Consider the following 21,921-nt stretch of genomic DNA (forward strand, 5'->3'; position numbering starts at 1 on the left):
GCTTCCTGGCTGCTGTCAATGCAGTTACCGACCAGGTCATCATGCTTCAGAGCATGAATAGCCATCAATTATGTAGCGCTACTCGTACGCAGGGCGAGCAGCACCCTGGGGCTGGTGAAAGCACATAGAGAAGAATTTGAGCCAGGGTAGCTTCATTCATGGACGCTACTCTTTATTTGCACGGTGCAAGTGAGACCAGACTGTAACTCTGTGCTGTGTTTGTGTCCATGGAAGAGGAAGGTTGGGCCTCTTCATGTGCCTTTTTTTCTTTTCATGCTGGAAATCAAGAGCTGTCTGCTGTTGCCTACATTTATTTATTAGCTACCCATTTTGTTGGCCTTTTCACAATCTGGAAATACATCTCCACTATAGTTCACAGTCTATTATATTTATAAGTAAATTCAAAGAAACTAGGATCTTGATTATTCTAGAAAACTGTGTTTTTTAAAAAAATGATGATAAAAAAAGATTTGTTTGGAATTTTTTTTCTATAAAAAGGGCATTCTAGCAAACAGCTACATCAGATCACATGTACGCCACGGACATGTGAACCGGTTAACCCAAGGCAAATGAAGCTGTCCTGATTTTTGAAAAGCAGCAAACCTGTCACGTGACTTGGATACAGCTTGGAGCTGTCCCAAAGCACCCTTGGATGAGTCAGGGCTATATTCCTTATGCGTTCAAGTGTCCTTCTTCCAGCACTCAGTTTGCTTCTTTCTCTGGCCTTCAAGTGCATGGTCTGCTCTTTTCAGAGGAGCTGCCACAGTCCAATTTCTCTGCTCCAAGTTTACACCTGCAGCATGGTCTCTTTGATTGTGTGGCCATAGCTTTACCTAAAAGTCCCTTTGACTGACATGGCAGGACTTCTGCAGCTGATGCTTTCAACCCAAAAGACTGAAACCAGTATAGCAGCATCCTGAAGGAGCGCAACTGATGTATTTTACAGCCATTTTGCTAGCAGCATCTTGTTTAGTATTATTGTCCTGTTTTTTTTTTTCTTGAAAGTCTTTTGCACTAGAAGGTAAAAGGACCTTCTTTTGACTCCCTACATTTTGTGTCCCTGCAGGGACCTGCAGCCCCATCTCCACTAGGAAGAGAACAATCTACTTTCACCAGTGGGAAAAATGGAGCAAAGAAAAGAAATACTTGCTCAAAGTCGTGTAGGAGAACCTGAGCATTAACCATGAGCTTGTCCTTTCTCTTAGTAATATCTCAGCCTTTCAGTGTGCTGAACAAGAGCTTGGGAACTTATCATGTAACCTAGAGGACTTTCCAGGCTATTGAAGGTAAATGCCTGGAAGAGGCCTGGAAGCTCTAGCAGGGTCCTCAAGCACCATTTTATGACAATAGCTTTGTCCCCTGAAGTTTGAAAAATAAATGATGTTTTTAAGTGCTCCGCTTGCAGCGAAAAACCTCAGAAACACGAATCATGCATGGACAGAGCAAAAAGCTTGCAGCAGTAGTTCTGAGAAGGATGAATTGTCCGTTCGTTTCAGCTGGCCAATTTAAATGTCAAACTTGTTAGCAGTTTCATTCCCAATGAAAGGCCAGGCTTTATAGATAGCTTTACTGGATAACTATCCTGACAAAACCCTACTAATGAAATCACAGTTATACTCACAAAAAAAGTGCTACCGCTAGCACAGCTTGCAGTGGTTCAATGTGTGAAATGAGCTATAGTGACAAAAGGACTTTTGGACACTATAACAGCTTCTATGGTATCCAGCAGATTTGTGGCAATAGATTAAAACGAGATGGTTGAAGTGGTTATGGCCCCCAACTTCGATTTAGGCCTGTTTCAGTACATCAGGCTGAAAACTGAGGTAGTTCAGGATTCACAAGTGGATCAGGTATCCCCACCTGGCAGCATCCACGAAGAAGGTGTGGAGGACACTTATAATTTTAATCTGTTCTCACAAGTATGTCAGAGCACTAAGCTAAGACTTTAGGCAGCCTGAGTATGGTATTCAAAAACCAGATACACACCTTTAGACTTAACTAGGTTAACTAACCCAGCTAAAATTTCTTATGCAGTTTTATGTAAGAAAGGTCCTCAAGTTTGCATAATACAGCGACATATTGGCATATAAGTGGCATGTTTGCCTAATGCCAGAAGTGGTATTATTTTTCTTTCCTGATCAAGGAGCTAAGCCAAGAAGCCTAGCAGAGCTCCTGAATAAATTCAAACTGCACTCAGGGGCTCTGTCAACACAATTATATTTGGAACATTTGTGTGATATGTTGGATATAACCTCTCACATAGGCAGATTACATGGCCTCTGCCTGCACTGAGTGTGGAAAAAACTTGCCTGCACACTGCCCTTTGAATCCTCTTTCTAATATTCTGGTTATTTAGACAATAATCGCATTTGTTAGGAATGCCCTAAGCTTCGACTGTGAGTTAGAATGCAATGGGAAAACTTGGAGCAAAGCTGTGTGTCAAGAGTTGCTTGAGTTTTATGGTTTGGTGCAGGCAATGCGAAAGCTAGCATTTCTAAATTTGACTTTTCAAGGTGAATGTTTGGCTTTGCACATCCATAGAGCTGGAAGAAATAACACCTTGGCATGCACTGTACTGAGTTCACCCTCCAAGCTGCTTGCCACAGAAAGCAGATTCTCCTTATTCTGTTAGGGAAAGGCGTTAGGTGTGTGACTGTACTTTATGGCTGAAGTTTGAAGATTTTAACCCTGGTTCCCACGGTGTCCTTTTACATATATTTTATATTCTAAACAGAGTCCATTTTCCTTCCTCTGCATCCCAGCACTGGATCAAAATTGAAATAACCTTTCCCTGTATCCTGCGAACCCTTCTGCTCTGCACGTCCAGAAGTACGGGGTGGGTGCATTCTCCTTAGGTCAAGACCAGAGGGCCACGGTTCAACTCTGCCTCTTGCCAGCATCGCTCTGGGGGCGGGGAGTGAACATTTTAGAAAGAGGGGCCAACGCTCTCTGCTAATGAGCACCAGCATTGCTCTGAGAAAATCAATACGACCGCGTCACCAGGATGTTGCCCTGTTTCTCTGCAGAGCTGTAAGCACGAGTCCTGGGTGCATTAAGTCCCCTTCCGGCAGAGCTTCCCTTATTGAGAGGAGCGCTCACAGCTCACGCCTTGTTTTTCAGCTTCAGGGAAGCATCTGTAACTGTCTGTCTTTTATGGTAAAATAGTAGTTATCCCTAACTTTGCTTCAAGTCTTATCTGTCATCAGAGTAACATGAGCATAAAAGGAAGCAGTGTTTTATCTGATAAAGGAAACTGTGGTTTATCTGATAACGAGTAGGGCTGGGATTTGTGAGTTATCAACTCTCATCCTGGATTTGTCACAGGCTTGGTAGGTGAAGCAGCGGCATAAGAGTAAATTGAACTCTTCGTGCTTATTGTCTGGGGAAGGGGATAGACTACAACCAGGCTTATGTTCTCTAAAGCATGTCTTCGGGCATTGATTATGTGTGTTGCAGAGCATTAAGCTGTTAGCTTTTGTCACAGCTGATAACGGAAAATAAATTTCTTGCCCTTGCAGCCACGGAGTTTGAATATAGTTTTGTTTACAGAAAGCGAGATTTTAATGCCAACCACTGTATTTTATACAGGTTTTTCTGAACATTGACATTTTATTTACTGTTCTTTTGTAGAGCAGCAGTCATGCATGAATTACAAAATACCTTTCTGAAACTAAAAATACAGGGCTGCAGCCTGCTGATGTTTGAAGTGCATGACTTTCATTAGGAATTCTGTTTTGCGGGGTGAAATCCTAACTGTGTTAAAATCGGTAGGGCTTTTGCCATTTGTTCCAGTAGGCTATTAAATTTTCAGCTGAGAATGGTTTAGCAGATCGAGCGCGACGTCCTCGGCCTCTCTGTGGTTTTAGCATTGCGCCCAGATGGAGCTAGAGTAGCTGGCGCGTGGCTTCCAACGGCAAGTCTGGAAACGCTTTACAAACCCCCCTAGCAGTTCCCCTGCATGAGCTGGAGTTTATTCCCGTTTTAGGGGGTGAGGAAACAGAATCAGATAAACCCACGTTGCCCAGAAACAGTCACAAAACTGAGAGACCAAACTCTGATGAATCTCAAGCTCTAGCTGTCACAGTTCCTCTTGACTGAAGAACTGAGAGGCAGTTTCATGTCTCCTAGTGCTGGAGAAGGTTGGGATCTGCCTGTAGCCCTTAGAAGACCTGGGTGGCACAATGGAACACGGTTTGCATTTTTTAATGGTACTGATAGCCTAGTTTGCATTGTCCCTTTTCATTCTGTCTCGGCTCTCTGTGCTGTTTCTTTGATATCTGTGCCCCTTATGTCAGAATCCTTTTATGGGTAGGAAGAGCACGGGAGAATCTGTGGCAACTTGTTTGGAAGTAGGCTGAAGCGATGGATTCGAAAAGCAGTGAGGTTAGGTAACTACACTGGTGCGTACACGTTTAAATAAAGCCTACAAGCAATAGAGGGTTTGTTTGCCCTCCGCCCTTGGAAGCAGAATGGAGGTGGCTGCAAATCTAAACAATAGAAATTAAAGGCTAAACGGTGCAGAAAATACATTGTTTCAAATCCACTTTTAGCAGAAAGATCAAAAAGCTTTTTTTGTCAATTAGGGCTTTTTTTTTTTCTTTAAACCTTTCTGAAGTATCCATTTACACTCCAGCCTCCTAATGCATAATGCACGAGCCTCAGAAGGTCACAGCTGGGTGGGGAGATTGTGTTTTCCTTTGTTGCTTGTAGCTCCTGCTATATCTGCTATATCTGTCAGACTCTTGTAGGAAGAGCAGCTATTTAGAAAGCCACCAGAGCCAAGGCTTTGAAGCTTAAAGCACTGCTGAGGGTTCCCAGTTTTCAGAATAGACTGAAGTATTGACAGCTTCAGCCTCTGGATTGTTTGTCAGTGCTTTATATGAGGCTGGCGGAAATGGCTTTGTAAAAAGCAAAATCTAAAGCAAAGCTTCTTGAGTTAGGACATTTCCATTGTCTTCAAGGCTCATCAATATTAAAACACTTTTTGTTCACTGGTATGTTACAAAATCTCTCGCTTTTGGTACTGGCCATGGCTTTAGGAAGTGGGGCCGGAACTGCCGTTCCCTTAAAGAAAGATGCCCTAATCCCTGAGCGTAACATTGGGAGGCTTATGGTGGAAGTGTGCTCCTTACAGTAAGTTTACATTTTTTTCCCCTTAGCAAATCACAGGCTTCTGAGCCAAAAAGGGAGGAGGGAGAACTGCAAGCCTATAACTGAGGGTAAAATAAAGCAGATCCATATGGTTAATCTGTCAGCTATCGCTTTCCCCTCCCATCTGGTGATAATCAATAGCAGGCATAATGTAAGTAACCCGCACTGTATTTTGTGTGCATGTGTGTGTGCGTGCGTCCAGTACTTCTGCTCCGTTTCGAAACCACATCTGCACTTTATTAGGGAGCTGCTCGGACATGATTGGTACCAGCGCTCCAAACATGCCGCATAGCTCTGCTCCACAACCATGAATATTTAACGTGTACGTCTGTGTGCATGCAGAATAAAACGCTGCGCCAGAAATGCAACTGAATTGCTCAAGCTTGTAGAGGCCATCAGACATGGACACATACACACACACACACAAACAGGCTCGTCCTCTGTCTCTCATTCAGTCACTGGATTTAATGTTTATTATCCCGGGGAACACGCTTATCCTCTTTAATCCTGTCTAGATGGCTCTAGAATTTCAAACGAACACTCTGACTGGGAAAATGTAATCCAATAGCACTTTGCTTTAGGGAGCTGTTGAAGGGGATGGAGCACGCCAGTTCTGCTTTAGCTGTTAACCTTTTCCTGTTCATCGCATTTCAGAAGGAAATGCTGGTTGCCTTTTCCTTCTTCACTAGCTGTCCTTGTTCCCTGACGTGCTCTCGCAGCGGTGACAGTAACCATAAAAAAGGCCGTGCTGGACCTTAGAGACCTCTGGTTCAGATGGGTAGTTAATTTAGGTAATATTTTCTGAATGTGGGTGGGCTGCAACAGGGATCATGGAGCGTTTAACTTTAATCGCTTCATCAGCTTAAGGAAGGGCTATTAGGAAATGGAGAGAAGATATGATATTCCTTTTGAATTTCTCTCGAGGAAGCGCTGGAGGCATTCGGAGTCACTGCACTGTCACAGCCGTATATAACAAAGTTTTGAAGGCAGCATGCTAGGAATAGCTGAGCCGACTGGTGATGAATTTATCAGGAGCCAAGTAACTGGCTCGGGGAGAGAGAACTGAGAACTAAATGAGAATAACCAGTCCTTCTCTCTTCCCCTCCCACCTGCGCGCCATACTCCAGGGAAAGAGCCGTTCTTTTGTCTGACAATAGCGTGCACAGCATGTCAGGTATTTGCTTGACAGAGAATAAAAAAAAAATGCGTCGCTGCAAGGCACTTGAATATAGGTTGCAAAATGTGATAGATTTGAAGGTCAACGGACCTAGCATTCAATCTAGCAAACAATCTATCCAGCTTGATTTATCTGTCAATATCTAGAACCAGTCAATATTTTCTTTTACGAAGGAACGCTTGCAATTTGAAATGTAGTTTCACTGAATTAATTTCACTTGTAAGGCAAAAAGACAAAACCCTGTTTTGATTTTATGTTGCAATGTTAATTCATTTGACTTTGTATCTTAGTATGAAAATTTTATTATGGGCTAAGATGCGTCTAACTTTATACTATTTTAATGTAAGAGTCAGAATGGAGTCAATCCATTTTTTTCTCTAAAAAAAGCTAAGCTCTAAATAGCGATGAAAAAGAAGATCACAATACAAAACTTTAGGAAGTAAACTTTCTGTTTTAAGAAAATGTTTTTAGCATCCACGTTGTGGAATTTCATCAGTAATGCTGGATTACTAGTGGAGTTGGAAATTATCTTCATGTACCAGCCAAATAAAACCAAACGCACCCTGCAGTTTAGTTATAGATTAGTTACCAGGCAAGCCCTGGCTACTCTGATTTTTCTAATCCAGATGGCAAAAAAATCTACTCATGAGGAGTTATATTTATCAAGTGTTCAACACTAGGCATAGATCAGGAGCAGAATATGTGCTGAGTTGACTTAAAAAAAAAAAAAGGTTGCATACACCATGCATGTACCAGATACCTACATTATCTTATTTAGCTTTTTTCAAGTAGTGGCTCTGCACAGAGGGAACATAGATGTGGGAAAGGTGAAATGCAAAAAGATAAAGCATCTTGTCCAAGGCTAAAAGTCATTATCAAGAACTGGTGCCCTGGGCTTATGGAAAATGCTGTGGGTTGACTCCCCACCGAATCCCGCAGCGCACCTGGTAGTGCGCCCTTGTGCAGTGTCTCGCATCCCATGCTATTGTTTTCTCCTGTGCAAAGATGGCCAGGACACAATAAAGCTGGAACAGGAGATGCTCTGAATAATAGATGCAGAGACAGGGCAGCCGATGTTGTTGAGTCCTGAGCAGGCATGTTAGCCTATGCAGATTAACCCTAAATGCAGTATTGGAGGTATTGATCTGTAACCTCAAACGGCAAAGGCACGCTCTTCTGCTTCTGCTTTGGTACATCCTGTGAATAGAGTGATAACGGATCTTGGTTTTTGTATAGAAGGCTTATTCCTTGAGACAAACAAAGACAAAATTCCCCTCTTCCCCCACTTCCAGTGCATGGAGAGAAAGCCTTTTGCTGTGTTATTTCTTTTTTTCTGAAAGCGTTTATCCTATTACTGGAAAAAAATCTCTGGCAATAAGTCATAGAAAATGCAGGGGGTGTTCACATGCTGACCTCCTGTTTTGGCCACAGAGCTGCCTGGACTCCTGTAGTGCCGAGCGAAGCGTTTCCCCTGGTGCGCGTGGTGGAGCCCACTGCCACAGCCCGAAGGAGCTCCAGGGAGCGTTTGGGTCGAGTGTTTCATTTGTTTATCAGAACTGTATATGAAGGCTTTATATTCAATAAATATTTTATTTTTATGTCAGTAGTAGCTAGTCTTTCGGGGTCTTGGTGGTTGATTTAGTTAGAAAGTGAAATTTAGGACATGGTCAGGTATTTCCTCTGTGATTTTTTTTTATCTGCCCAATATATGTTTAAAAAAGTTCTTCTTTGAGCATGATAGGAAGAATCCTATTCGCCAGCGCTACTCACTAATGTAGACAGAGCCAAAAACGCCTTGCCCTTCGCATGCGCTGGGACTCTCATTTGGTGTGAGCTAACACGTCTCAGCCAGTGGCGTAGGGTGGTCTCCTTCCTGGCAGGTGGAGCTGTGTGACTCCCTGCATGTGGAATAATGCCCAGGCTGGAAAGCGTGGGAAAGGCAAAGCAGCACTTGGAGTTTGTAGGCAATGTTTTTTGTTTTTTTTTGTTTTTTTGTTTTTTGTTTTTGTTTTTTTAACAGAATACAAACTTTAAATAAATGCTCCCTTGAATGTCATCTATTATCAAGCCCTGAGACACAGATCATGGTACCTATGATCGAGTAGTTTAATTTCAAGGCTGGAAAATTCCTCTAAATATTGGTTGCTCTAAATATTGGTATGCCTACTGAAATGTGCTCCTTGCTCTTGCAGGGTTCTTGCAAACTTGTGCTTCAACTCATGCGTTAAACATACTAAAAATGTGAAACTACCCAATTTTCAAGAGTGTTCTTTCCACACAGTTTTTACGTAACTCAATAATCACTATTACTCAGTATCTGAAATAGTTCCAAAAAATGCAGTCATTCATGTTTGTAAAAGAAAAAAAGTTAGTGTGTAACCTAAACCTTCGCTTTAGTTGCAAAAAGCACCAGCTTTTTATGATAATTGGGTCATTTCCTTTCTGATACAAACTGGTACCACTTTGTTGAGGTCAAAGGATTTGAGCAGTTCCTCTCAGCTCTGCAGCTATAAAACATGTACTTGCTGGTGAAGGGATCTTAGAAGTTTATTTCTGTGGTGAAGCTGTTTAGAAAAGACTGGAGTGTTATTCTGCAATTTGCTAACAAAAGTGTTATTCAGCAATATGTAGGTTTAGCAGGATAATCACTGCAGGAGTTTTTTTTTCCCTACAATAATAAGCAGCAGACATGTGGTTACTCTAAATAAACGGCAGAGAAAGAATTGACATTAATTCCATTTTTATATAGGTGTTTTGTATCTGGTGAAAAAAGAAAAATCCAACCTTACAAATGCCGTAGAGAATTAACAATTCAGAGGGAGACACAACTGTAGTATGGGTTTCTCCCACACTACCTGCATGTTCCATGGGCACTTGAATATTTACCTATAAAGCGTTGTCCATGATATTAAAATGTTAATGTTAAAATATTAATGTTAAAAGGCTAAATGTAAAAAAGCTAAATGTTAATGTTAAAATCACGCATTTTTTTTTTCCCTCCTGGATTAATACATACAAGGGCTGGGATGGCCCCCTTTCCTGATGGGAGCGGAGTCGGGGAGGAAAGAGCAGGAGCAAGCACTGTGCAGCCATAACACATTGGGCTCCTGTGCTGTGCCAGCCGCAGCGTGCTGGGCCACTTAAAACTGTGTATAAATATATATGTGTATATATATATTTTTTTTTTGAATAATAACCCTACCACCTCATTCATTCATATATCTTAGATATTTATGAACATTCTTTCAGATCAAAAAAAAAAATTGGAGAGATGTGTAGAGACTGAATTTACATGTAAGCTCTTGAGCTTCATCAAAGTGCCTCCCTGAATAACCTCCGTGACAAGGTACCGAGATTACTAGTACTATTGTTTGTATTTTCTTTGTGAAGAATTATATTGCTGTCTGTGTCAGTCGTATGGCAGTGCAGAGCAGAAAACGGATTCCTTGTGAGCATCTTGCTTTGTCATGCTGGACTCACGGGGCTTCTGAATAAGAGCAGTATAAAAATTCGGGAAGAAGAAATGGAAACTTCTGAGTATGACTAGAATTTGCGTATTGTGCAGCCTGCTACCTCACTCTTCTCCTCCCCTCCCCTACCTAAAAATACGTTAAGAAGTCATTTATTTTCCTGAAATAAAATGACAGAATAGTAACTAGGAGATCTCTCAGGACATGCAGCAGTCTGGGAAGTACATCCATTTAGATAATATTAATCTTGCCCCAAAGGCTTAGGGTTCTCAATCTGCTCAAATCTTTCATTACCTAGATTATGAAAGGCTTTAAATGAATTTTCAGTAAATTCTTAATCTCCATGGGAATAGTTACTACCCTGATGTTGCAAGTCAGGGTTGCCCTCTAAAATCTGAGTTATCACTGATTTCCTTATGAACCTATTTGCTTATGCCTAGAGTTTCTGAAACTTCCCTACTTGATGTTACATCTTGAGGCGTGCATTAATTAGGTTTAGTCAGACTGGAAGGGAGTTGTGAGTTTATGGGAATGCTGCCAACAGACAGCCTGATTTTGTGCTGTTTGATCCATTTAGATATCTTACGCAGGCTGATTCATAAAGACTGGAAGAGCTAGCCATGCTAGGGTCGAGTCACCAGTGGCAGTAAGAAAAAGCATTGTATGTGTAATGTTTTCACGTAAAGGCATCCAAGGGACTGAAAACTCACACATTTAGTAAACACATGAGATAGGATATTCAAAACTCTGTTGTCTAGTGGCTCCCACGCATACAAAAAGAGAGCAGATTCTTTGCCTTCATAGAGACAATAGTGACATTGGCACCAGCTTGAACTCCAGCTCACCGATAAAAAATAATTTCAGTAGGAACTTCTTAAGAGTTTCTGTAAGGACTTCTAGCTAATATTTTGATGGCTGCTGCTCAGGAGGATAACCCAGGAACTCAGAGGCTCCTTTCTATCTAAGGAATGACAAAAAATGGATAAGCAGTAGGGTGTGTTTTATTACTTCTGGTTACCTTACAAGTATACACTAATTTGGGAATTGGCTTCTCCTAAATGTTTCATGATATTTGGTAGCAAGTTCATCCGTACAAGGTACTTGTCTACTGTTCCTTACTTATTTTCCTTACTGTTCCTTAGATTTATGCCCTCTAAATCCAAGGGACATCTATAGTCCCTCTTTGTGAGCTGGATAGCTGTAGGAACATTAAGCTCTTTGAAAGATTTGAATCAGACAAATACAAGATCATATTTAAATTGTTCAATACTTGTTAATTGTGTGTAGTTGTGATTAGTAACATGTGATTAGTTCCATGTAAAATAGTAAGAATTTGTATCTTAAAAGTTTTTCACTGAATGCCAAATATTTCAATTTTAAATAAAGCAAGACAATTGGATGCTGTTTATGAGAAGTTTACAGCTCTCATATGTTATTTTGGCTAGGCAATGAGATTCTCTAAGGGCAGAAGGTAAGCGCAGTGCCTCATTGACAACTTCAGTCTGTATTGGGAAGGTCTAATCTAGCACTGCGCAGCTTCTTAAATGAATGTCTCTAATCAGTCAGATCTCTTAAGCAGGGGTGGACAGATTGATAGAAGAATGGTCTCGTAAAACCTTGATGCTATTGTGCAATATGGTGTATAAATGCAAAATGGAAGAATAAGGAAAAAACTGGTCAGCAACAACATGACGGAGGGATAAGCCTGGCTAAGGGATAAGGGTTATATTAAGTATTATTAAAAAGATGAAAGAAGTGAGAGTATGTGGCGTGTTCTGTGGGAAAGGAAGAGAAAATCCCTGTCTAGAGAGTCTATCTCCCCCCATCTTTGCATGTAAGTACCAAATTTAAGTGGGTTTCTTGAAGCCCACTTTTCCGTCAGCCTTGCCTCTTTAAAGTTCCATTTTCCCACCTCCCTATTCTGAGTGAATTACATACTCCCCTGTTGTTTCAGGTTGCACAACTACCTAATTGTTGTAAGAAAAAAATAGACCATGTTGAAGGGCATGTAATTGGTTTAGCAGGTAGTGATCAAGGAGGGTAGTGTAACACTTATTCAAATATATTTCACCAGACCTTACTTGAAAACTATCTGTTAAGGGCAGGGGAACCACTCTACTGTCTCAGATTAATTATCAAATTCACTGCTAATGGTTCAAGGGTTTATGGATTCATATCTATTTTATTAACCTCTAGCATCCTGTTGACACTGAATTTGTGATGATTTCCTTCCACCTTCTCCCCAAAAAAGAGAAAAAGTGAAAAGAAAAGACTGATAAGATTAAACTCTGTAGAGCAAAGCAGACGTTCAAGCTATTGCCTAATCTATCAATAAGTATTCTCCATGTTCTTATTACATGCATCAATTCAAGAAAACTGCAAGCCATTACAAGAGAATTTCAGAAAAAAAGTAATCCATTGTAGAAAATATCTCCTATTTTAGTTAGTACAGCTGCCCTAGAAGTTGCAGGCCAAGTGTACTACTGGTGGTAGTGGTACAAGTGTATTACTGTTGTGGAAGCTATGAAATAACGTTACTGCTGCAAATTATATTAGCCAATTTATACCAAACTTGCACTGAATTACTTGGCTTGGGCCTGAGACCTATCACCTGACTGGTGAGGCTTTAACTAGTGAAACTAAAGAGGAGGACTGAGATTGATTTCCTGAGAAGGACTTTACTTTTAGAAATTCTCACAACTGAAGTTTTACAAATATCATACAGAGCATTAATCTCAAAAACAGGCAGCAAGTAGAACGATCAACGGTTTATCAGATTATGTTCTCAGTGCCTGCTGAGGTCAATGCTGTTGCTGCTAGGTTGATGGTGTACCCAGTTACCAGCTTTAAAGAAGGGTAGGCTGGTCTACACAAAAAGCAGTGTCTGTAGCCAGTACAAGTATTATATTAGAAATAGGATGGGATGCTTGCTCCCAACACTGCTGGGATTTAGGTCAGGTGGGGAAACTGCTGACACTTGGTGTATGACTTTTCCACCTTGAGGGTGTTTGCTTCCTAACTGTGATGGGGTAGGTAACCATCTAGAGTATGACTCCTGAGGCTTTGGTCCTACTGGTAGATGCAGTTGAAGTTATTTACTGTAAGATCTCCTCAAGAAGACTTGCTTTGGACTGTGGCTTTAAGAGATGCCCAGCAAAAACAGGATAATGTGTTGAGGTAATGATAATCTCAGTAGTTTCTTCTTAATGAGAGAAGGTCTGAATTCTTTTCCCCTATGAGTTTACAGCTTGCCAGAAGGTCCTGAAGTCATTTCTAGGAGCCCATAGCAAAACAGAAAGTGCAAAATAGGTGGTTCAGTTAGCATTTAAAATTGGTTTGATACAGCTAATTTGTCAGGAATTTAATGGGGATTGCCACTTCTCTGCCTCTTAAAACTGCTTAAAAGAGCAAAGGCCCTCTCTTTGGAGGAAAATGTCATACAGTTGTCATGGTTCCCCCTTTTAGCCATGTTCCCACATTGTTAAAGGCATTGAGCCACTTATCCTAAGCTAGCAGAATTGCTAGTAACCAAAACACATCACTGCAGTTCTACCATGCTCCTGGGTACTGCTCGATAAAATGAGGCAAACGGCTCTTGATACAGCCTTTGGGTCGAGACGTAAGTAAGGCATGGGACAGTTCAAAAGTTCAAGGAAGAATAGCTCTATCATCCTGGAGTTGTTAAGGGACACTTGAGCTAATGAGAGTTATCCAAGTGTTCACTGACTATGACTGACCTGGGAAAAATTAAACTAGTAGCACTGCCATGAATTCTGACTGCTTCAGGAGTTTAAAAATGATGCTATTCTAAGTAGACCATGCAATTATTGAAAATACGATTAGCAGTTTCTCTGCTGTGCGAAGCGAAAACACAGCCGTGTAATTCAAGATGGCTTTGACCAAAGTGGTGGTCCCGTGTTGATAACGCATGATCCGTGTCATGGAGAGGGCTACTGCATTGCGAGGTGTTCAGAAGTGTCAGAGATTCTCTGAATGCAAGCCCATGCTCACTGGCTGCGTCAGTTTTACCTACCTAAAACTGCCCCCATTCTAACAGAGTTTTTGAGTCAATAGCTGAGGTCTTGCTAAGATTTTACTCTCTCTCCTCTTCTTTTACCCTCTTCTGGCTTTAACAGAGACAAAGTTTTAGCAAGGAGTTTGAAATTTGCCTTGTTTGTCTGTATGTGAGAACTTTAAAGAGCAGCAACTGGCGTCCTTGCAAAAAAGTGAAGGGAGAGTCCTACATATTATGGTTCATAATGAGAAAATCATACTGGGCGAAAGACAAATGGGTATTTCTAGCTCTTCTTCCCTGCCAATACTGAAAAAGAACCATTCTTTGGCTTTTGTCTTTTCTTTAAAAAACAAGTGTGTCTACAATGATGAGAATTTTGACATTGACTTTTTTTTGGGAAAGACTGCGCAGAGGAGAGGAGTCTTAATATAACTGAGCATGCGTATGTGTGTTCGTGTGCATGCAGGTGTGCCTGGATGCGTGCGCACATGCTGTCAAACAGAGGAGCTGATGTAACTAAGAAAACTCGAGATGACGTGACCGCGTGTTTTCCAGAGACAGATGTAGTCCTGATACTAAAAGGATGGCTGTGTCATTCCCTCCTCATATACGCACTTCTTGTCCCCTTGTCAGGCTGCATCCCACTGTGGTGATACAACAGGAGGTGCTGGCAAGTGTGAGAAGGATAAGAGGATACTGTGCAGCACACCAGGACCTCAGCACGGGACTGCAGCTGCTCTCTGGTTTTGGGGAAGCTACGGAGAGGAGATGGCACTGTGCAGCAGCTAGAGTGAGTTGCCAGTGCTGCAGCAGGGAACTGGGAAATGCGTCAGCAGTGCAGACTTGCGGACAGGCTAAAAAATATTCAGGTTTGTTGTCAGATCCATGCTCAAGCTGACTGATATAAAGTGAGATGTGAAAAGGTGGTTTTGTTGTTTCTTGGTCAGAAGTAGGCATAGGCAAGATAGCAGCTGTTGGAAAGTAACTTCAAACTTAGCTGATACCCAGTTCAAACCAAGTTCAAATTACCAGCATAAAGTTACTGCAAAAGAAGCAGAATAGGACAGAAAAACAATCCATTGCAGACTTAGTGCGGCAGGGACACATACGGAAGTGGATAACGTCCAGGAAGGGCCTTAAGAATTAGCTGAGAAGGTAGTATGGAGAAAATCCTTGTGAGAGAAATGGCAAAAGCATGTTCTAGAAGATCACCTAGTGTCTAGGGAGTGGGCTGCAATCTAAGACTATTCCAGCCCACCTGGAGGGGAATCTATACCCCATCTATACCATCTGATGACCTGGCCTGTGCTTTATTAGTTTGCAACAGTTTCAGAGGTTGAGAGATTGGATTTTTGGTGTGTATGATCAGATTATTTTCTGGGGCAAACAGTTACAGTGTTTTCAGTGGAATAAGGCCTGGGAATGAAGCTTTACTTCATGAATATGGATGTAGTTGTCACTTCATGAAGAATGAACTTCTGTGAATGCGGTCACATTCCTTAGCGTTTCTGTATCTTGTTGTAAGACTAATACAAAGCCATTCAAATATGTGCAAGGGAGGACTTGAGAAGGGAACGTCTTCAAAGAGGATTAAGAACAATGTGTAATGAGATTATTTTTGTTACAAGAGCACAAGGCAAATTGGAACAATACATTTTGCTGTGGGCAGTAAATTCACTATTGTTACAAAGTGATTAACAGTCTTGCCATCTGTTACAGGTATAATGACAATCTGACAGCTTCATGCCTATCTAACATTGGCATTATCTATCCGGGCAGTCCTGTCTTTCCCATTTAGTTCTTTTGTTTTTGTCAAGCAATATCCATATATTGTGTCATATGTACTGATTAAGCTATTTCTTTTCAGTTTTTCTGTCTTTGGGCATTGCCCCCAATCATGACCCTGAAAGAGTCATCTTCAAAGAATTTTCCTTTCAAGGAGATGGGTCATACTGGCTGAGACTAAAGGTTCATTTAGGTTACTATCTTCTGTTTTGATGATAGCTAACAGAAGATGCTTGAAGGGAGTACAAGAACCAGGGCATGCACAGAATAATCCTCCTTTGAAACCTCCCATTTTCAGGCATTCAACAGTGTAGACCTTCTGAGCTAGAGGCTGGTATGTGTCCATCGTATTTAAAAGCGACTAGTGGACCAGTCCCCTGTGATTTTTGTCCAGATCCTTTTTGAACTAATTCAGACTTTTGGCCTCTATAATTTATTATGTTAGAGTTGGACAGTTTGATTTTGTGGGGTGGAAAAAAAAAACAATTACATTTTACTGTCTTTAAATGTGGTACCTGAAAATTTTACTGACTGTCCTATAGTTTCTGGACTTGAGAAATAATGCATATTATTCTCTTCTCATCTTCTCTGTTCTATGTGGCTGCTGGTTCAAACCTCATCAAAATCACTGGGAAGCAGGAATTCTTCTAGGATTTGAACGAGGCCTGTAATGTAACTGAATAAAGAAAATGTTCCATTGTTTGTTAACAGAAAACATTTGCAAAAAACCACTAATCACAAGAAACAGTAAAAATATATTCAGTTCTGCAATCAGAGTGGATCAAAGCTGGAACGCCACAAACAGTTAAGTGCTGGGAAAAGAACAGTGATGGAGATTTTAATACAAGTCTTAACAGATATGTTTTTAATACATGTCTTATGCAGACAGCCTACTTTAAACGCATGAAAAGATAAGAAGGAAGGGACATATCAGTATATGATATAAGAAACCTGTGAGGAATGTGCTTGTGTTATAAATAGCTCTGGTCCAGTAGTCACAGAATATATTCAAATATATTCACAAATAGAGGAGACTGATCTATACTGTTTCCTATTTGCAAGAATTTGAATGAGCCCTGGGTATTCATAAAATTTGGAATTTCTCTAAATCCATAACAGAGGTCACAGCACAACTGAGGATGGTAGATAATAGGCCTTGTATCTCTGTATCTTCTAAGCCTCTTTAGAAATCATTGATGCAAAATGCTATTGGTGTCTTGGATTTTTTTGTTTCCCAAATGTTTTTAAGCCATATCTTCACGTGCTCACAAGAGGCTTTCTACAGTTCTATAGTTTTTACGGCAAATGTCTCATTCCCTAATATCTCCTAACATAGAACAAACTCCGTATATACAACTTATGGAGAGAAACCAGAAGTGCTCCAGCAAGAGACTATCAAGGGGAAGTGACGCTTTCTTTACATGTTTTGAAGAACGTGCAGGTACCAAACTGAAATGTGGTCTCTTCAGTGAGCTGAGGATAGAAGTCCTCTCCCTTCCAGCATTGGCAGCAGACCCCCGGGTGCCCGAGTCTCTTTGCTGGGAGGCAACAGGTCTGGTGACAATAGCCAGGGTCTGACACAGCCCGGGCCACCAGGTGAGCCCAAAGTGACGAGGTGGGTCATACTGTGGGTCAGGGTCCGAGGCAATGGGGTAGGTGGCCAGGCCCAGGTATAGCCGTAACACAGCTGGAGTGTAGCTCCGGTGGGGGGCCAAGGCCAGGGCCTCGACGAAACGCAGGCCCCAAGGGGGGCCCTTAGCAAGGTCTTCTCGCAGAGGTATTTCTTCACAACTGCCCTTATCACGAGCTGAGCTGGCCTTGTGCAGCCAGCTAAACTCCTGACGGTGTGGGGAGGGCGCTCAAGGTCCTGGCATGTTTGCTATCAGCAAGAGGCTGCTGCTAAAACGTGTTTTCTTTTTTCCCCCTTGGAATTAGATCCATAAAGATGCCCTCACATTGGAGGTGATAGCCAGCTCTGGCTGTCTGTTTGCTCAAATACAGAGATTTATGCAGTTAAAGATACTAGCCCCACTGATGATTCAAAATCACTGTGTTACCACATAATTATATTCAGTTTGTACTTTTAAACTCTGTGGAACATCACAAGCTGAGCCTGAGTTTGCCATATGATCCCACATCTAATAATGTGTTCACATCTTTTTTTTTTTTCCTGTTAGATTCTACCTCATTCTGTACACAGTATGGATTTTTTATTTGCAGTAAAGACTACGGAAGGATTGTTGCTGCAAAGCAAAGATGTTTTGTCCTTTTCATTTTAGTGCAGGTATCCTATAATGAAACATGTAAAAGAGAAGGATTTGGATTGGTAATTATGTTGATGAAATCCGTTTTAATATCCTTGTATATGGACTAGGCTCCATTTTTTGGTGCAGAAATTCAGTTTTCAGAGTTGCTTCCTGGAAGACATCCATAGAAGGAGGCAAGGACTCACAGGAAGAGAAAGAGTATTGCTCGGTTAAAGCAGGCGAAGTCTCCTGCGTGGGAGATTTCTCTCTGTCATGAGAAGTCTCACTTGCTCCTGTTAACTGTAAGCCAGAACTTCAAGGGAAGTGCTAAACTCTCACAGCTGCTGCAGAAGCCATTGGAAACTGAGACTTGGGCACAGAAATAGCTGTAAGAAGTACTCTGAAAAATCAGATACTACAAGTAATCAGGTTCTCCAGGTAGTGCTCCTGTGTACGGTTTGGTTGTCAATCTCTGAATCGAGGAAAGCCCCACTGCCTTTTAAACTTCAGCCTTCCCCCCTTTTCCTGGCAGTACAAATGTGGAGATAAATTCTATTTTTCTGAAGCATTCAGATATTGACTGAAGCCCACCAGAGACAATTCCATGATGATGCTAATAGTTTTCTATTTAGAGCATGTTCATCTATATCCTGCGCACAGGGTAATAATGAGGAGCACGTATTCCTCTTGCAGCCCCTCCTGTAGCCTGATGATCTGCTGGCAATGGAGAGCATACCATGGATCAGCCAAAGAGCCTTCAGATCTTTATTACAGCCCAGAAGAGAGCACCTGCTTCTGTATTCTGACAAACCCAATCAGCACATTTTGTCTTTCTTTAGTGGACGTAGTGGCATTAGCTTTTTTCCATATTCCTAGCCCAATCTTTTGTGTAACATACTTCCGTTCACGACATGTTTCCCTCCTGCCCCCAGCTAATGAGCAAAAGCCGAGCTCCAGCTGGACTCTTCAAAGGAGGACTTTTGATAAAGGTGTACAGCCATCACTGCCTGAATTCATACAAATGGCTTGTATTTGTCTTATATTCTTAGGATCGATATGCTTTAAAATCAAGATTTGACAACAGAAGTTCAGTCTGACTCTTTTTCTGACCTGGTCTGTGTTGGGCTGCAATGTCCTTGAGAATTCCTTGTTATCGAACCTAATCAAGCTTCACCTTCGTTTTTAGATTTTGCGATGACAACAAATTTTGGAAGGAAATCAAGTCTGTGTTGAGAACAGAGCGTGTTCTTATTTCCTTTACTTCTTGCCTATAGCACAGACACTCAATTTTCATCTGCCAAACATCATGCACTGTTTTAAATTAGATCTAACACAAGGATACCTATAGATGCCTCAAACTGTATACAGCTGTGCCTAGACACATACGATATTGATACAGGAATCTTTTGCTATGTAGGATGGATCCTTTTAGTATATGCTTGTCCCCCTGAAAATTTTCTGAATTTTTTTTTTCTCTTTTGATGGAACTTTTGGGTTGTTTTTCGTTTCCCCCTTGATTAAAAGTTGAGCTGAGGCACACAGTCCCTCTTTCTGCTTCTGGCTTACCCAAAAGCATGCTTTGGAAGTCAAATCCAAATTAAGATGTATTGTCAAAAGTGGACTGACTGAATAAATCATATGTTGCTTGTCCTTACTGGGTGAGATTGCATGTGTGGTAACTTAGGGGCCCAACTTTAACAAAAAGCTTAATCGTAACAAATGTTACTAATGTTAACTGCTATTAAGTGGCTATAGAAATTAGGAAACCTGTACAAAATTGCTTTAGTGAAACAATAAAGGAGCATCTAGGAGAGGCTGGCACATTAGTCGTTTAGCGTTGTTAATGAAATGGAAATGAGCAAGTGAATTAGTAATACCCAGTCACTACCCAAGTATTCCGTTGTCTCTGAGCACCGTATCACTCTATACCAGAAGTTGTTCCATTTGTGGCCTCTGAAACTAAGCTTTTCAGTTTTGAGTAACCAGTCCCTGATTTTTCTTAGTTGACAGGTCACTTTTTTATCAGGTTTGTAAAACCACTATCTTAATTTTATTCCTTTCTGGATGAAATTGTCTGTAGTCCTTTGTGGACATCGCTAAAGGCCCTCGCTATTTGGCTTCGTACCTGTGCTTGAATGTCTGTAATTCCAAAGTCTAGCTTCTACTTTTTCTGTTTATTTTTCTGTGACTTGCCAAGGGAGGACAAATCCCTTCATACATGTTATTGTGAGACTGGTGTCCTTTGCAGATCACTCAGTCAAACGTAGTGAAAAAAGAAGTCAGTGGGCCAAGGTATGCATATAGGGAGAAGAGAAATGGCATGTATTGTTTAGAGGTTATTTAGACAGTGCTTAGACAATGTTCTAATTTATTGACATTAATAGTGTTTCTTTCTTGACAGAGATAGTCTGCTTACCATTTTTCAGTCTCTGCTATATGACTGAAAACAAATGCTGATGAATAGTGACCATCACCATGACTTTGGCTCATATCATGACTTCCTCTGCTGCTGTCCAGGTTATGTTTTGTCACTTCTTGTACCACTCCAAGGACTGCTTCAGCATTTCACCTTGTGGAGGAACAAAAAGATTTGGGTGGTCTTTCATGCAATATAGTCCTTAACTTCTGCTCAGACTCTGGTATATTCTACGACATGCTCATTTCTTTCTGACTTGTTGAGCTTTAAAATCTTGGCTTTCACTTGATGAGTGTTTTTTAATTTCATCTTTAGTATCTGAGATACTAATTTAAATGGTGAAAATATCTATATTTTTTTTCCTGGGTTTGCAAGTTACTCATGATCAAGGGACTGAATTATGCCTGTTAGGGGCATTAGTGACATGAATGTGTTAACAAGACTGAATGAATACAACATAAAAAGTAAAACTATTAACTATTTGGCTGCTTAATGTTTTAGCAAAACAGGCTAGTTAACTTGCTTACTGACAATGCCACTTGTTCTCCTGTGCTAATCAGGTGACACAAACATCTAGCTTTCAAAATACAAAACTTCCTAAAAACAGTTAAAATTTGGCATTACAAAACTCCACTGCATAATGACAATTAAAGTATTTTAGTTACAAGACCATGAACTAAGTTCATTTTGAATTCTTCAGATGTGTGTTTTTCATGGCTGAGGCCTTTGCTCTACTAAGGCAGACACAAAACCCTGGGTCTGAGTCCTCTGAAACTGTTGTAGCCCCAGTTTGGCATCAGGGATATTGATTTGGCTTGGTAATTTTTGTTACTGAGATCATATCAAAATAGTTAAAGCTTTATTTGTCCATCTGTTCTGTTTCACTGTGGTCTAGATGTTAGAAGCGTTGAAAGGAGAACGAAGGGCAGAGTGGGATTTGGTTTTCAGCACTGCTTGAAGGAGCTTGAACATACTGCAGACGCTCACTGGGCTGAGTTTGTTCATCTTCTAACCTGGAGCTGATGTATCAACTGAAAAAATACATTGAGCTTCTAAATGGAAAGGATAAATGAGCATTCAAAGTGGATTATTTTTTTCCCCCAATCTGGCCAATTTTCCGGTCACGTTTTTCCTCATTCTGTGCTAATCTAGCTCTCTACTATTTCTTCTTCTCACATCTCCTACATGCTGCGATTCAAAGACTAGAAGTCTTGAAAATCTCCCAGTATTGTTGCAAAGAGAGTTAGCAGAGACAGAAAATTGACAGGAGTCCAGACCTAACAGGACGGAGCTATTAGAGCAACAAGGCTAATTGAGAAGAGCAGCAGGGAGCAAATCAAGGAAGAAAACCCCTGCTGGTGTAATGCAGTAATGTGTGCTCGTCCGTATCGAACTGAAGCTCCTGCAATTGAGGATAATGGTGTGCTATATAGACACAGAGTGGTATTGCATATGATGGTGGTGGTCAAAGTAAGAGGAGAGCCATGCACATCCTCTGTTTTCATGCCTGTGGAGTGGGCTGCAGCCTTTACCCCTTTCACAGAACTGTGATCCGGAATATAAACGTCCGCAGTTATGGTGCCTTTTCCAGCCCTTGTGGGCATAAAAGTTACATCCACGAATCATGTGAGGGCTGATGTTTTACTAAGGGCTGAGACTGC

The 21,921-nt window shown here is 41.2% G+C and overlaps 1 protein-coding gene across 1 annotated transcript in view; it reads left to right on the top strand.

Moving 5' to 3' along the window:
- Positions 1 to 1,754: 1,754 nt before the first annotated feature.
- LOC138066134 (uncharacterized) overlaps positions 1,755 to 21,921 on the top strand; it is a 230,188-nt gene continuing 210,021 nt past the window's right edge. Inside the window, exons 1-2 of the mRNA XM_068933746.1 lie at positions 1,755 to 1,881; positions 5,160 to 5,302. Coding sequence (XP_068789847.1) covers positions 1,755 to 1,881; positions 5,160 to 5,302 — 270 coding nt within the window. The remainder of the gene's footprint in view (positions 1,882 to 5,159; positions 5,303 to 21,921) is intronic.

This window comes from Struthio camelus, chromosome 2 (assembly GCF_040807025.1).
Source record: "Struthio camelus isolate bStrCam1 chromosome 2, bStrCam1.hap1, whole genome shotgun sequence".
NCBI lineage: Eukaryota > Metazoa > Chordata > Aves > Struthioniformes > Struthionidae > Struthio > Struthio camelus.